General features: G+C 41.5%; 1 protein-coding gene across 1 annotated transcript; it reads right to left on the minus strand.

The window, feature by feature from the left end:
* Window positions 1-568: 568 nt before the first annotated feature.
* NDUFC2 (NADH:ubiquinone oxidoreductase subunit C2) lies at window positions 569-12,592 on the minus strand. The gene is made up of 6 exons (XM_043993706.1): window positions 12,540-12,592; window positions 10,880-11,019; window positions 10,601-10,674; window positions 10,168-10,456; window positions 3,540-3,683; window positions 569-754 (listed from the first exon to the last, which is right to left on the minus strand). Exons 1-6 carry the CDS (start codon window positions 12,590-12,592, stop codon window positions 705-707), a joined length of 750 nt encoding a protein of 249 aa, XP_043849641.1. The 3' UTR covers window positions 569-704.
* Window positions 12,593-13,092: the final 500 nt, after the last annotated feature.

Consider the following 13,092-nt stretch of genomic DNA (forward strand, 5'->3'; position numbering starts at 1 on the left):
AATTCCTCCATTAGAATGTGAGCTCCCTGAGGGCAAGTACTGTGCTTTTACTCTTCTTTTTATCCCCAGGGCTTAGCAAATTTTCTGGCCCATAACAAGCATAATAAAAGCTGAAGGACTGTCTTAGGGGTGGCCCTGGTCAATCTCACCTCACAGCAGTGCATGAGTAGGTGAAGAGAACATGTCCTTTCTACAACATAGGTGCAGTCTCTTCTTTTTTTTCTTTTTCTTTTTTTTAGTGAGGCAATTGGAGTTAAGTGACTTGCCCAGGGTCACACAGCTAGTAAGTGTTAAGTGTCTGAGGCCGGATTTGAACTCAGGTAGTCCTAACTCCAGGGCTGGTGCTCTATCCACTGCGCCACCTAGCTGCCCCGGTGCAGTCTCTTCTAAGTAACTCTTAAGGATGCCCTTTAAGATCAGGCTTCAGAAACTGGGAAATGCTTGGAGTCTGGCAAGGTGCCTCTTGTAACCCAAACATAGTTACGCCCAACATCTTATTCCCATACTTTGAGCATATGTACTAAGGCACAATACATGTAAGAGGGGAGATGATTGAAATAGTCATGTATTCATGTCACTCGTTTAATTATAAGACCGTAATTTTTTCATTACATGTGAATTTGAGATATATTACAAATAGATCCCGTTGAGTTCATCAACAAAAGCTCCTGGGAAAGAAGGAAAAGCAGGCAGTGTGAGAAGTTTCAGCGAACTGGATAAAATTCTTCAAAGATTTCAGCATAAGTTTTCTTTTCTACAAAAGAAAAGGATATAAAAAGATGAGAACTTTAAATATTTTCATTTGAAATCTAGTTTAAATTTTCCCTGAACATATTAACTACTGACAGGAATATACATATTTAAAGGTGTCACTACTTTTACAGGAATACACATATTTAAAGATGTCACAGGGCAGCTAGATGGCACAGTGGATAAAGCACCAGCCCTGGATTCAGGAGGTTCTGAGTTCAAATCCGACCTCACACACTTGACATTTACCAGCTGTGTGACCTTGGGCAAGTCACTTAACCCTCACTGTCCCAAAATAAATAAATAAAATAAATATATAAAGACGTCACTCAGAAATTTTCCAGGGCAGTTGGTAACAAAGACTTTGCTGTTGCTTCCCTTTTGAGTATAGGGTTAGGGGTGGGGTCAGGTTATTAGAACAAATGCAGTGTTGCTATGTGGAAGATAGAGGGGAAGGGAAAGAGAAGCACTGACTCCATCAGTCAAAAGAGGGCAAGGGGCCAGGTACATCAAATGTCTTTGAGCTCTGGTTTCCAAAATAAATGGCTCACAGCCATCACCTGTTCAGAACCACAGTAGCACATAATACTTACACCAGATCTTTTTAAAAAATTTTTGCGGGGCAATGGGGGTTAAGTGACTTGGCCAGGGTCACACAGCTATTAAGTGTCAAGTGTCTGAGGCTGGATTTGAACTCAGGTACTCCTGAATCCAGGGCTGGTGCTCTATCCACTGCACTACCTAGCTGCCCCTTACACCAGATTTTAAACTGGTCTTTTAGCTTTCTCAAACTAATGAAACCCACTAGTCCCACAATCCTATTCTCACAAATCTATGCTAAAGATGTTATCAAAAAGAAAAAAAAACCCCTCAAATCTGGATCTCATGGCAGGCTGCAATACCATGTAGTGATGGGATCTCGTGGCAGTTACTTTAGCTTTATGGGCCCTGAGGCCCTTTAAGTGAGAGGCTACACCTGACTGACAAATTGTGGTACATGAATGAAATGTGAAGTTACTGCATCAGCACGATAGACAAACATGAAGAATTTAGTGAAATGTCAGGTAACTTAGGAACTGAAGCAGAATCAGGAAAATGACATATATAAGCAATACAACAATGCAAAAGGAAAGAACAACAAATGAATTTTGTACAACTCTAATTCTGGCTCCAGAAAAGAACACCATAGGGGGAACTTGGTGTGTAGAATATTCTACATCCTGTCAGACAGTTGATGCTGGGTGGTTTTGTGGAGTTTTCCCTGTCCCCTTTTTCTTTTTTTAATCTTTTTTTTTTTTTATAAGGAAAGGCTCACTGGGTGAGAAGAATAGATCTAGAAATGAATGGGATATAAAAACAAGAAGTAGCAGTAAAAAAATGAGAAGGCCCAACTAGATGATAACTGAAATCTTTTCCAGCTCTAAAATTGTCTAACTGCCTGTAAACAAGGATGCTGATAGTGGGATGACAGTGGAAAACTGGACACTAAATGTCCCAGAATAGAAATGACGGAGCAAATTATGTACCACTGATGTAATGGTTAACTACATCGCCATTAAATATTAAATATGATGAATATGAAAGGACATAGAAAATAATGAAAAGGAACTGGGAGAAAAACTTTATACATGCTAAATAAAGCACAGAAATATAAAGAGAACTGTATACTGAATAGGGTTTGTTTACTATATTAAGCTTAGAAATAATTTTTTAAAAGACTAGCAGTTTTTTGGGGGGTCTAAACAAAAAATGCTATTTGTTCAAAAATAAACTTAATACACTGGACTGGATATCCATGACATTTGGGTTATAATTCTTGTTCCATCGCTTATCAGCTGTGTGACTTGAGGCAAGAAACTTAACCTGAACCTCAGTTTCCTCATCTATAAAACGGGAGTACTGTTAGCTGAATTGTCTACCTCACAAGGCTGTTGTGATAATTAAATCAAATGTATCCCATGTTCCAAAATGACTTTGGGTTCACAGAGATCAATATGATTCTGGGAACTTCCAGTATTAACTGGGACCTAAATCATTTTATAAGCATATTGGCAAGTTCAGGCTAGGAAGGATATTGAAACAATAAAACATCTATTTAGGACAAAAATTAATAGTAAACTAACAGAAAGCAAATAAAGCCCACATTCCCAGGGAGTCCAGTCTCACCCCGTTTTCTGCTCTGGTAGGAGCAATGTGTAAGATAAGGCCCTGCCATATAGGCAAGCTAGTTTTCCCCTAAAAGGCAGGGAAGCTGTCCCCAAGATCTTGACTGGTCAGTCTAGGGGGCTAATGTTTGATCCCAATATTAATTATTCTTGTCTTTTTGTCATATTTACCAATTTATTTGGGTATGAAAAGCTACCTATGAATTATTTTAACATGCATTTTTCTTATTAGTGGTGATATGGAACAATCTTTCACGTGGTTAAACTATGTAATTCTTTTGAAAATTGCTCAAATTGTATAACCACAATAGAACTAAAGGACTTTCTTTCTTTTGTTTCTTTTTAATTAAAAAAATTTTTTTGCAAGGCAATTGGGGTCAAGTGACTTGCCCAGGGTCACACAGCTAGTAAGTGTCAAGTGTCTTAGGCTAAATTTGAATTCAGGTTCTCTTGAATCTGGGGCCGGTGCTTTATCCACTGCGCCACCTAGCTGCCCCAAAAGGACTTTATTTCTATGACTCATGATAACTTACATACATTATGTTATATAGTCTCATGTGTAATTACGAATTATATATTAAGTAGTACATAACTTCAGCATTTCTTGAAAACTGAAATACCTACCTTTTTCTATGAAATCTTCTGGATGCAATTCCATATACTTAAACATATCACGGTCCCTTTGAGCATACTTAAAGTCTTGACGTTTAATAAGGTAATATCCCACAAAATAGAATGAAGTGACATACAGAAGCTGGCGATGCACACCTGAAATTCATGAAAAAACAAAACCAAAAGATGAATGGAAATTGGGTTTGGTCATGAAAAAAGAATTGTATTTAGATATCATAGAAATGGCAGTAATTTTTTTCCATTAATCTAAAAGCATTTGAATAAAAATCTCCCAATCCATTCATTCATTCTACTACTGAGCATTTTCAGTGCAAGGCACTGTGGAAGATACAAAGGTGACTGGCTTAGAAAAAAGAACACAAGTGGAGGCCTGGTTTCAGTTCCTGCTGCAATATTTATCTGCATAACCTAGCTTGGGCAAATCACCTTTCATTTGGAGGCCTCAGTTTCCTCATCTTCAAATGAGAAAGATGGATTGAAATGATCTCTACAGTCACTTTTAACTCTAAAAGTCTAAGGATGAATCTGTTCATATCTCAGATTCCATGAAATTTTTTTTCTGGGGAAAACAAGAAAAATCTGCCTGTCACAATGCGAAATGCAAAAGTTCCTTTGAAATGAACCACAATCTGTCTGCAAGTCAAGAATTTCTCAAGTACCCACTATGTGCTAGACATCGTGCCTGGGGATACAAAGAGTCAAAAACAGGCTGTCCTCAAGGAGATCACAACCCAATGGGGAGAGACAACATAAACAACTATGTACAATCAAGATGTGTGTGTGTGTGATAAACGAGTTAATTTCAGAGAGAAAACACTACCATTAAAGCCTCTTTACGGAGGGTGAGATTTTAGCTGAGACTTAAAGGAAATAAGGGAAGCCAGGAAGCAGAGATGAGGAGGCAGGAATTCCAGGCATGGGACAGTCAGTGAAGTTGCACTGAGTCTGGAAATGGAATAACTTGTTCAAGGAATAGCAAGAGGTCAAGATCACTGGATTGAAGGGTCCATGGAGGGGAGGAAGGTGCATAAAGACCAGAAAAGGCAGGAAGGAGCCAGGTTATGAAGGGTTTTAAAAACCAAAGAGAGAGGGGCAGCTAGGTGGTGCAGTGGATAGAGCACCGGCCCCGGAGTTAGGAGTACCTGAGTTCAAATCCGGCCTCAGATGCTTGACACTTACTAGCTGTGTGACCCTAGGCAAGTCACTGAACCCCAATTGCCTCACAAAAAAACAAACAACAACAACAACAAAAAAAAACCCACAAAGGGAGGATTTCATCTTTGATCTTCAAGGCAATAGGAACCCACTACAGTTGTGGTGTCAAACTCAATAGAAATGGGGACGACTCAACCGTACATAAAGATTTCTGTAGGTTGCATAATTGATTTAGAAAATGAAATATTATCTATGTTTTTGTACACAGTATTGTATTCTACCATGATCAATTAATTGTGAATGACTTTGCTCTTCTCAGCAATACAATGATCCAAGACAATTCCAAAGGACTCATGATGAAAAATGGCAGCCACATCCAGAGAAAGAACTAACTGATGAAGTCTGGGTGCAGATTGAAGCATGCTATTTTTCACTTCTTTATTTTTTCATGGATTTGTGTGGGGTTTTTTTTGGGGGGGGGGTCTGCTTTCTTTCACAACATGACTAATCACGGAAACGTTTTGCAATATTGCACATGTATAACCTATATCAAATTGCTTACCCTCTCAGAGAAGGGGGAAGGAAGGAAGAGAATTTGGAACTCAAAATTTCTAAAAAATGAATGTTAAAAATGGTTTTTACATGTAATTGGGAAAAAATAAAAAATATTATTAAAAAAAGATATATGGAGAGTACTACCTCTCTAAAAGGTCCATAAAGCTATAATGAAATAAAAAATTATGTTTTTGGTGTTGTTGTTTTTTTAGGGAGGCAATTGGGGTTAAGTGACTTTCCCAGGGTCACACAGCTAGTAAGTGTCAAGTATCTGAGGCCGGATTTGAACTCGGGTCCTCCCTCACTTAAATCCAATTCACTGCAAGGCATGACATCACCTCTCCATGTCATGGTCCTCTTTGAGAACAAAGGACAAACAACTGTTTTCCAATGAAATTGAGATTTAGAGGGGCTGAGTGACATGCACAGGGTCACATAGTATAAACTCATAAGATTAGGATCTAAATTTCTCCTGACTCCAACTCCAGAACTCTTTACCCTATATCACAATGCTTCTCTGGTTTCCTTTTCTTTTTTTTTTTTAGTGAGGCAATGGGGGTTAAGTGACTTGCCCAGGGTCACACAGCTAGTAAGTGTCAAGTGTCTGAGGCCGGATTTGAACTCAGGTACTCCTGAATCCAGGGCCGGTGCTCTATCCACTGCGCCACCTAGCTGCCCAAAATTATCTGTTTTATTATATTTTTTGTTAGATATTTTATTATTTCCCAATTACATTTTAATCCAGTTTGGGCTGCACTCAGTAGTGTTGTGGGTCATTTATTTGACACCTCTGCACTACAGTTTATTGAATGGGGGTGACTTGCTTTTTAGAAAGATCACTTTGATAGCTGAGCAGGGGATGGACTGGAGTCAGGAAAGACTTAGGGCAGGAAGGCCAACCAGAAAGCTGCTATAATAGTCCATAATTAAGGTGTTAAGGCTTGTCTTGGTGGTAGTGCCCTAGGGGAGATGATGTATACTAAAGATGTTCTGAAGCTAAACTTGATCGGAATTGGCAACACATTAGCCATGTAGGGGAGAAAGTGTTAAGAGTTAGGAGTTGGGGATGACATCTCAGTTGTGAGCCTGGGTGCTCTTGACAGTAACAGGAAAGTTAAGGAGAGGGTTTTGGGAGAAAAATAATGAGTTTAGTTTTTGACATGCTAAGTACAATTTCTATAGACACCATCAGGCTATTGCAATAGTCTAGACACAGGGTGATGAGGGCCTGTACTGTGGTGGGATAGTGTCAGAAAAGAGAAGGGACATATTTGAGAGATTTTGCAAAGGTGAAATCAACAGGCTGTGGCAACAAATTGGATGGGGGGGAGGCAGGGTTGAGAGTGGAGAGAAAAATGTGTGTGAGAGATAGCGAGGAATCAAGGAATACAATCATGGATTGTAAGTCTGAGAGACTGGGAAGGCAGTAGTGCCCTCGACAATAATAGGGAAGTCTGGAAAAGAGGGAAGGTTTGGGAGAAAGATAATGAGTTCAGTTTTAGATGTGATGAATTTAAGATGTCCTAGGGACATCCAGTTCAAGATGTCTAACAGGCAGTTAGAGATGTGAGACTGGAGGTCAGCAGAGAAGTTAGGGCTGGATAAGAAAATTTGTGAATCATCAGTAGAAAGAGAATTTGAATCCATGGTGGCTGATGAGATCACTAAGTGAAACAGTTTAAAAAACTAAGAGAAGAGGGTCTAGGAAAGGAGCCTGTGGGACACCCGTGGTTAGGAGGTATCATGTGGATGATGATTCAGCAAGAGAATAAGAAGGAGCAGAATAAGAAGGAGCAGTCTGAGAAGTAGGAGGAGAACCAGGGGGAGGCGGAGGTGTCTCCTCAAAACTTAGAGAAAAGATTATGGAGAGGAGGGTGATAAATAGTGTCAAAGACTGCAGAGAGGTCAAGAAATATAAGGATTGAGAAAAAGACATTGGATTTACCAATTAAGAGATCGTTGGTGGGGCAGCTAGATGGCACAGTGGATAGAGCACCGGCCCTGGAGTCAGGAGTACCTGAGTTCAAATCCGACCTCAGACACTTAATACTTACTAGCTGTGTGACCCTGGGCAAGTCACTTAACCCCAATTGCCTCACTTAAAAAAAAAGAGAGAGAGAGAGAGAGAGAGAGAGAGAGAGAGAGAGAGAGAGAGAGAGAGAGAGAGAGGGATCGTTGGTAACTTTGGAGAAAACAGTTCTGATTGAATGATGAAGTCAGAAGCCAGATTGTAGGGAGTTGAGAGTGAGAAGAGGAAACGGAGGCACCTCTTTTACTTGGCCTTCTCAAGGAGTTTAGCCACAAAAGGAAGGAGAGTTATGGGATGATAGTCAGCGAGGATGGAAAGATCAAGTGAGAGTTTATTTTGTGAAGAGAGGGGAGACATGGGCATGTTTGTATGCAGCAGGAAAGCAGGAGAGAGGGAGAGATTGAAGTGAGAGAGTGAGGATTATAGAAGAGGAATCTGCTGGAGGAAATGGGATGGAACAGGATCACTTCACTAATCAACTCTCCACAGTGCTCGTTCTCTCTAAGCCTCCCACAGCTGCTTCACCCCACACCCCATCCTCACACTTAACCAAAAAGACCTGAGGCCATTCTTTTGAGAGCTCCCAGTCTCCAATCCTCCTCCTCCTCCTCAGGTATCACTCAGATGCTTTCCCTCACTGTCATTTGCCAAGGAAAACCCCTCTTCAGACATCCTTGATCTTTCCTCCTCCCATCTTTGCCAGCAGACTACTTCCAGTACCATCCTCAATCTCTTATCTTCAAGAGATATCTATTTGGAAAATGTTCTCCACATCCAGAAAAGAATGCAGATTGAAACACACTATTTTTACTTCTGTTGTTTTTTTGGTGGTGGTGTTTCTACTTTCTTGTGTTTTTTTTCCTTCTCTCAAACATAACTAATGTGGAAATATGTTTAACATGATTGTAATGTATAACCTATATCAGATTGCTTGCTGGTTTCAGGAGGGAGGAAGAAAGGGAGGGAGGGAGAAAAATTTGGAATTCAAAATCTTACAAAATGTAATGCTGAAAACTATCTTTACATGTAATTGGAAAAAAATACTACTGAACTTAAAAAAAAAAAGATATTTATTGTGTCCTTCGCCAATGCCTAAAAACACACTTATGTCTCCCACAGCCTTAAAAACCCTTACTTGAACTGACCATCCCTGCTAATCATTGAACCATTTGTCTCTTACCCTTTCTGGCTAAAATCCTTGAGAAAGTCATCTAAACTAGGTACCTCTATTTCCTCTTCTCTAAGCCCTATGCAATTTAGCTTCTAACCTTATCATTCAAAGGAAACTGCCTTTTCCAAAGTTCCAAATTACTTTTTGGCCAATTCTAATGGCCTTTCTCAATCTTCATCCTTCTTGACCTCTCTGCAGTATTTGATCCTATTCTCCCAGATATTCTCTCCTCTCTAGGTATTAATGACAATGTTCTCTCCTGATTCTCTTTCTACCTGTCTGACACTCTTCTTCAGTCTCCTTTACTGGATCTTCATCCACATCATGCTCAGTGATGATGGGGGTCCCCCAAGGCTCTTCTGGGTCTCTTCTATTTTCTCTCTATACTATCTTACTTAGTCATCTCATTAGCTCCCATGGAATCGATGATCATCTCTATGTAGATGAGTCCCATATCTATATATCCTACCCTAGTCGCTCTCCTGAGCAGTAGTCCTACATTACTCACATCTCAAACTGGATGTTCCATAGGCATCTCAAACTCAATATGTTCATAACAGAACTCATTATCTTTTCCCTCAAACTCTCACCTCTTTTCAAATTTCCTATTCCTATTCTAGGGCTCCATCATCTTCCCAGTCACCCAGGCTTCTCATTTGCCCCTTCTCTCTACTGAGAGACACGTCATTTCTAGACTATTGTGATAGCCTTCCCATTAGTTTCGCTGCTTCAACTCTTTTCTTACTCCAATTCATCCTCCATTTAGCTGACAAAATAATTTTCCTAAAGATTATGTCTGCTGATGTTCTAACCCCCCTACCCAATAAACTCACTGCTTACCCCAGGGCCTGGAACTATAGGAACTTAATAAATGCTGGCTGACTACTACCTCTAAGATAAAATATAAAGTCTTCTGCTTGGCATTTAAATCTCTTCATAACCTGGGAAACCCAAAGGAAGAGGTAAGGAGCAAGAATATTCCAAGCATGGGAGACAGCCAGTGGAAAGGCACATGTAGCTGGATCATAGAGTTCCTGGAAGGGAAAGTGGAAAAATAAAAAGGGGGCCAACAAAGTTAAGGACAGCTACATGGTGAAGTGAACAGAGTGCCAGACCTGGTGTCCAGAGGACCTAAGACCCAAGGCTGTATTTTGATCACTTCAGACACTTACTAGCTGTGTGAGCTTGCACAAGTCACTTAACCTTGTTTGCCTCAGTTTCCTCATCTGTCAAATGAGCTAGAGAAGGAAATGGCAAACCGCTCCAGGATCTTTGCCGAGAAAACCCGAGGTGGGGTCACAAAGAGTGGGACATGGCTGAACAACAACAAGAAGACCAAGGCAGAGAAGCCCAGAGAGGGGAAGTAACTTTCCTGATGTCACAGCTCACACGAATGACAGAACATGAAACTAGAGTCTCAGGTCCCCTTCCAATAACCCCCTTTCCATTCACAGAGTAGAGGCTGCCTCTTAGGAGAAAAGCTGGAGGGAAGTGACACCCAAAGGCACAAACGAAGAGGGAGGAAAATAGAACCCAAGGCCTCTGAGTTCAAATCCAGGGCCCACTGAAGTCCCGTTCCCACCCGCCCAGAACTGTGCATGCGCGCCTCTCAGTCCCCCTGTGAAGTGCACGAGCGTCCCAGTCCCTGCCCCGTGCACGCGCCTCAGGCCCCCTCGATTCGTGCCCGCGCGCCCCAGCTGCGTCCTCACCAGCAGACACCACCGGCCGGCGGTGCAGCAGGTTATCCAGCAGTGCAGCGCAGTAGCCCATGAAGCCAGAGTAGAGGACCCGCGGATCCGTCAGCTTCGGCGGAGGCAGGCTCCGAGCCTCATCGGGCAGGAACTGCAACGGAATGGAATTGGGCCTCACACTCATCTTGCCTACACCGCCGCCACCGCCTCCTTTGGCTGAGGTGAAGGGCACCGCGCGGTGCACCGAGTAAAGACGTCCCCCCCCGGCACGCAACGTCCGGGGCCACCGCGCCAGGGTTCCGCCTTTCTAAAGGGTCCGCCCCCTTTCCGTCTCCGGGCGGAGGTAGTTCTCCAGCTGCAGAGGAACTAGAAGCCTGCAATTCTTTTGCCCAAAGTCACACAGCGCACCAAGTTTCCTGACTCCTAAAGTCAGGACTTAAAAAAAAATCACCTTTGGCTTTGTATCATAACTGTTAATACATCTATCGCCTTTGCGGAGCCCCTCAAGGGCACAGACTGTATCCCCTCAAAGGAAAAACGGGGCTACATAAATGCTCGTTGAATGAACAATTAAACATTTCAACCAAAAACATTGATGAAATTTTTTAAAAAACCAAACATTTTAATAGGAACTTAATTACTAACAAACACGAACATTTCAGTATACAGAGAAGAGCAGTAAAAACCAAACCTCTATTCTGCCCAAAGACTTTTACCATCATACCCTAACTCCCCCAGTCCCTCATTTCAGTGAAAAAGGACCTCAGGGGGGCATCTGGTCCGATCTGCGGCTGAGCAGAAATCTCCTCTGCAAATGCAGGCGTGGACGGGGAGGGGTGGGGAGAGGGCGTGCAGCCTTTGCTAGCAGACCTTTAAAGGAAGGGGAACCCACTACCTCCCAAGGGAGCCCATTCTACTTTTGGACAGCTCCCATTGTGAAGACATTTTCCCTGAAATGCAGGCTAAATCTGCCTCTCCAGCTTCCAACTTGCTCCCACTTCTGTTTCTGGGGACAAATAGAACAGTTCGAATCTCTTTTCCACGGGACAGCACTTCAAATACTCGAAGACAGTTAGTATGTATCCCAGGGACCTCTTTTCCAAGCAAAACATTCTCTATTCTTCTAATCGCTTCTCTTATGACAAGACCTCAAAATTTCATTATCTAGCAGCTGGTGGCATGATGGATAGAGCGCTGAACCTGGAGTCAGGATACACCTCAGTTCAAATCCAACCTCAGACATTAGCTGTGTGACCCTGGGCAAGTCATTTAACCTCTTCCTCAGTTTCTTCGACCATAAAATGGAGATAATACTAACATCCACCCTCTTTCTAGGGTCGTTGTGAGGATCAAATGAGATAATGATTATAAAGTGCTTAGCAAAATTCCTGGCACATAGTAAGAGTAAATGCTAGCTATTATTATTATTCTGGTTGTCCTCTCAGAGTATTATGCAGTTTGTCAATTTCTTTCTGAAAATATAGAGAGAATTGGGGTATGGTGGGAAGAGCTCTGATTTGTGAGTACAGAAAATTGGTCTTAGTCCCAAGTGAATCATTCTTTGGGATTGTTTCTTCCTTTGTAAAATGAGAGGACAGACAATAGCATTAAAAAAAAAATTAGCTCAAAAGACTTCAGAACCCTGATCAATGTGGTAACTTTAGAAGACTGATGAGAAAGTACGAATCTCCTGTCTCTGGGGAAGGAAAATGATGAAGTAGAGGTGTAGAATGGATTATATATACGAGGTGTCCCAAAAGTCTTAGTGCAGTTTCAAGCTCCAGTAACTTAAGACTTTTGGGACACCTGTATGGAATCTGTTCTGCACTAAGACTTTTGGGACATTGTATAGAGCCCATTCTGCCCTTTTTGGGACACTCTGTATATTCAGATGTGGCCATTTTCACTTGACTTGATGGTTTGTTTTGCTTAACTATTCACATTTCTTACAAATGGCCTTCTACTGGGTAGGTGGCAGGTGAGGTAATGGCTAGTGACAAATATCTCCCACCAAAGAGCATCAATGGAATAATTAAAATTTAAAAGTACAGAAAACAAAAAGACATTCAGAAAGTGATTAAAGAGGGCAACATTGGTATTACTTGGTTAAATTTAATACATATTTTAAAAATAAACTATATAGAAGATGTTGATTGAGCACAGACTGAAGCATGCTGTTTTGTGTTTTCTTTCTTTTTTTATACTTGAGGTTTTTTGTATAAAGTGACTAATATGGTAATGTTTTACATAATTGCACATGTATAACCAAAACTGGTTGCTTGCTGCCTCAGGGAGTGGGGAGGGTAGGGAGGGAGGGATGAGGGAGGGATAGAATTTGGAACTCAAAACTTTAAATAGAAAAGAGGACCCTGGAGGATTTTTGCTCTCACCTTGCCTGGGGAGAGTCATTGACTGAATAGGCTGCAGACCCTTTGCACTTCATGTTTGTTCATCAAACTGTAGTTTTCAGCATGTCAAAGGTTGTTTCTATAATTGAGCGCACTCAGTCCATGGGGATGTGGCATACTACTCACAATGATAATGAATTCTAGACAACTCTCTCCCAGGCACCCTTCATACAGTTGCTCTGGTTGGCCTTTTGGGCTTTTAAGCATGGATAGCCTGGGTTTAGTGTTCCCAAGGCTAGGTTCAGTCATTTTGAACACCCATGCAATGATAGACCAGGTGCTTGTTTGGTGAATGTTCTTACAGTAATTTTCTATACTGGATTGTGTTTTTCCTTCTTTCCTGACCAACTTTTAACCATTTGTAAGTAACTGAGAAACTGGAAGACTGCCCAAAATGATGGAGTGGGAGGAAGCAATATAGCCCATCCCCATCCCCACAAGTATTCCAACAAAGATCTGGGAAGAACACCAGATGCAGTATTCATTGGGAAATCCAAGGAGAAAATACAGTCATTTTCCCCAGCCCATGATGCAG

The sequence above is a fragment of the Dromiciops gliroides genome, chromosome 3, assembly GCF_019393635.1.
Source record: "Dromiciops gliroides isolate mDroGli1 chromosome 3, mDroGli1.pri, whole genome shotgun sequence".
In the NCBI taxonomy this organism is placed as follows: Eukaryota; Metazoa; Chordata; class Mammalia; order Microbiotheria; family Microbiotheriidae; genus Dromiciops; species Dromiciops gliroides.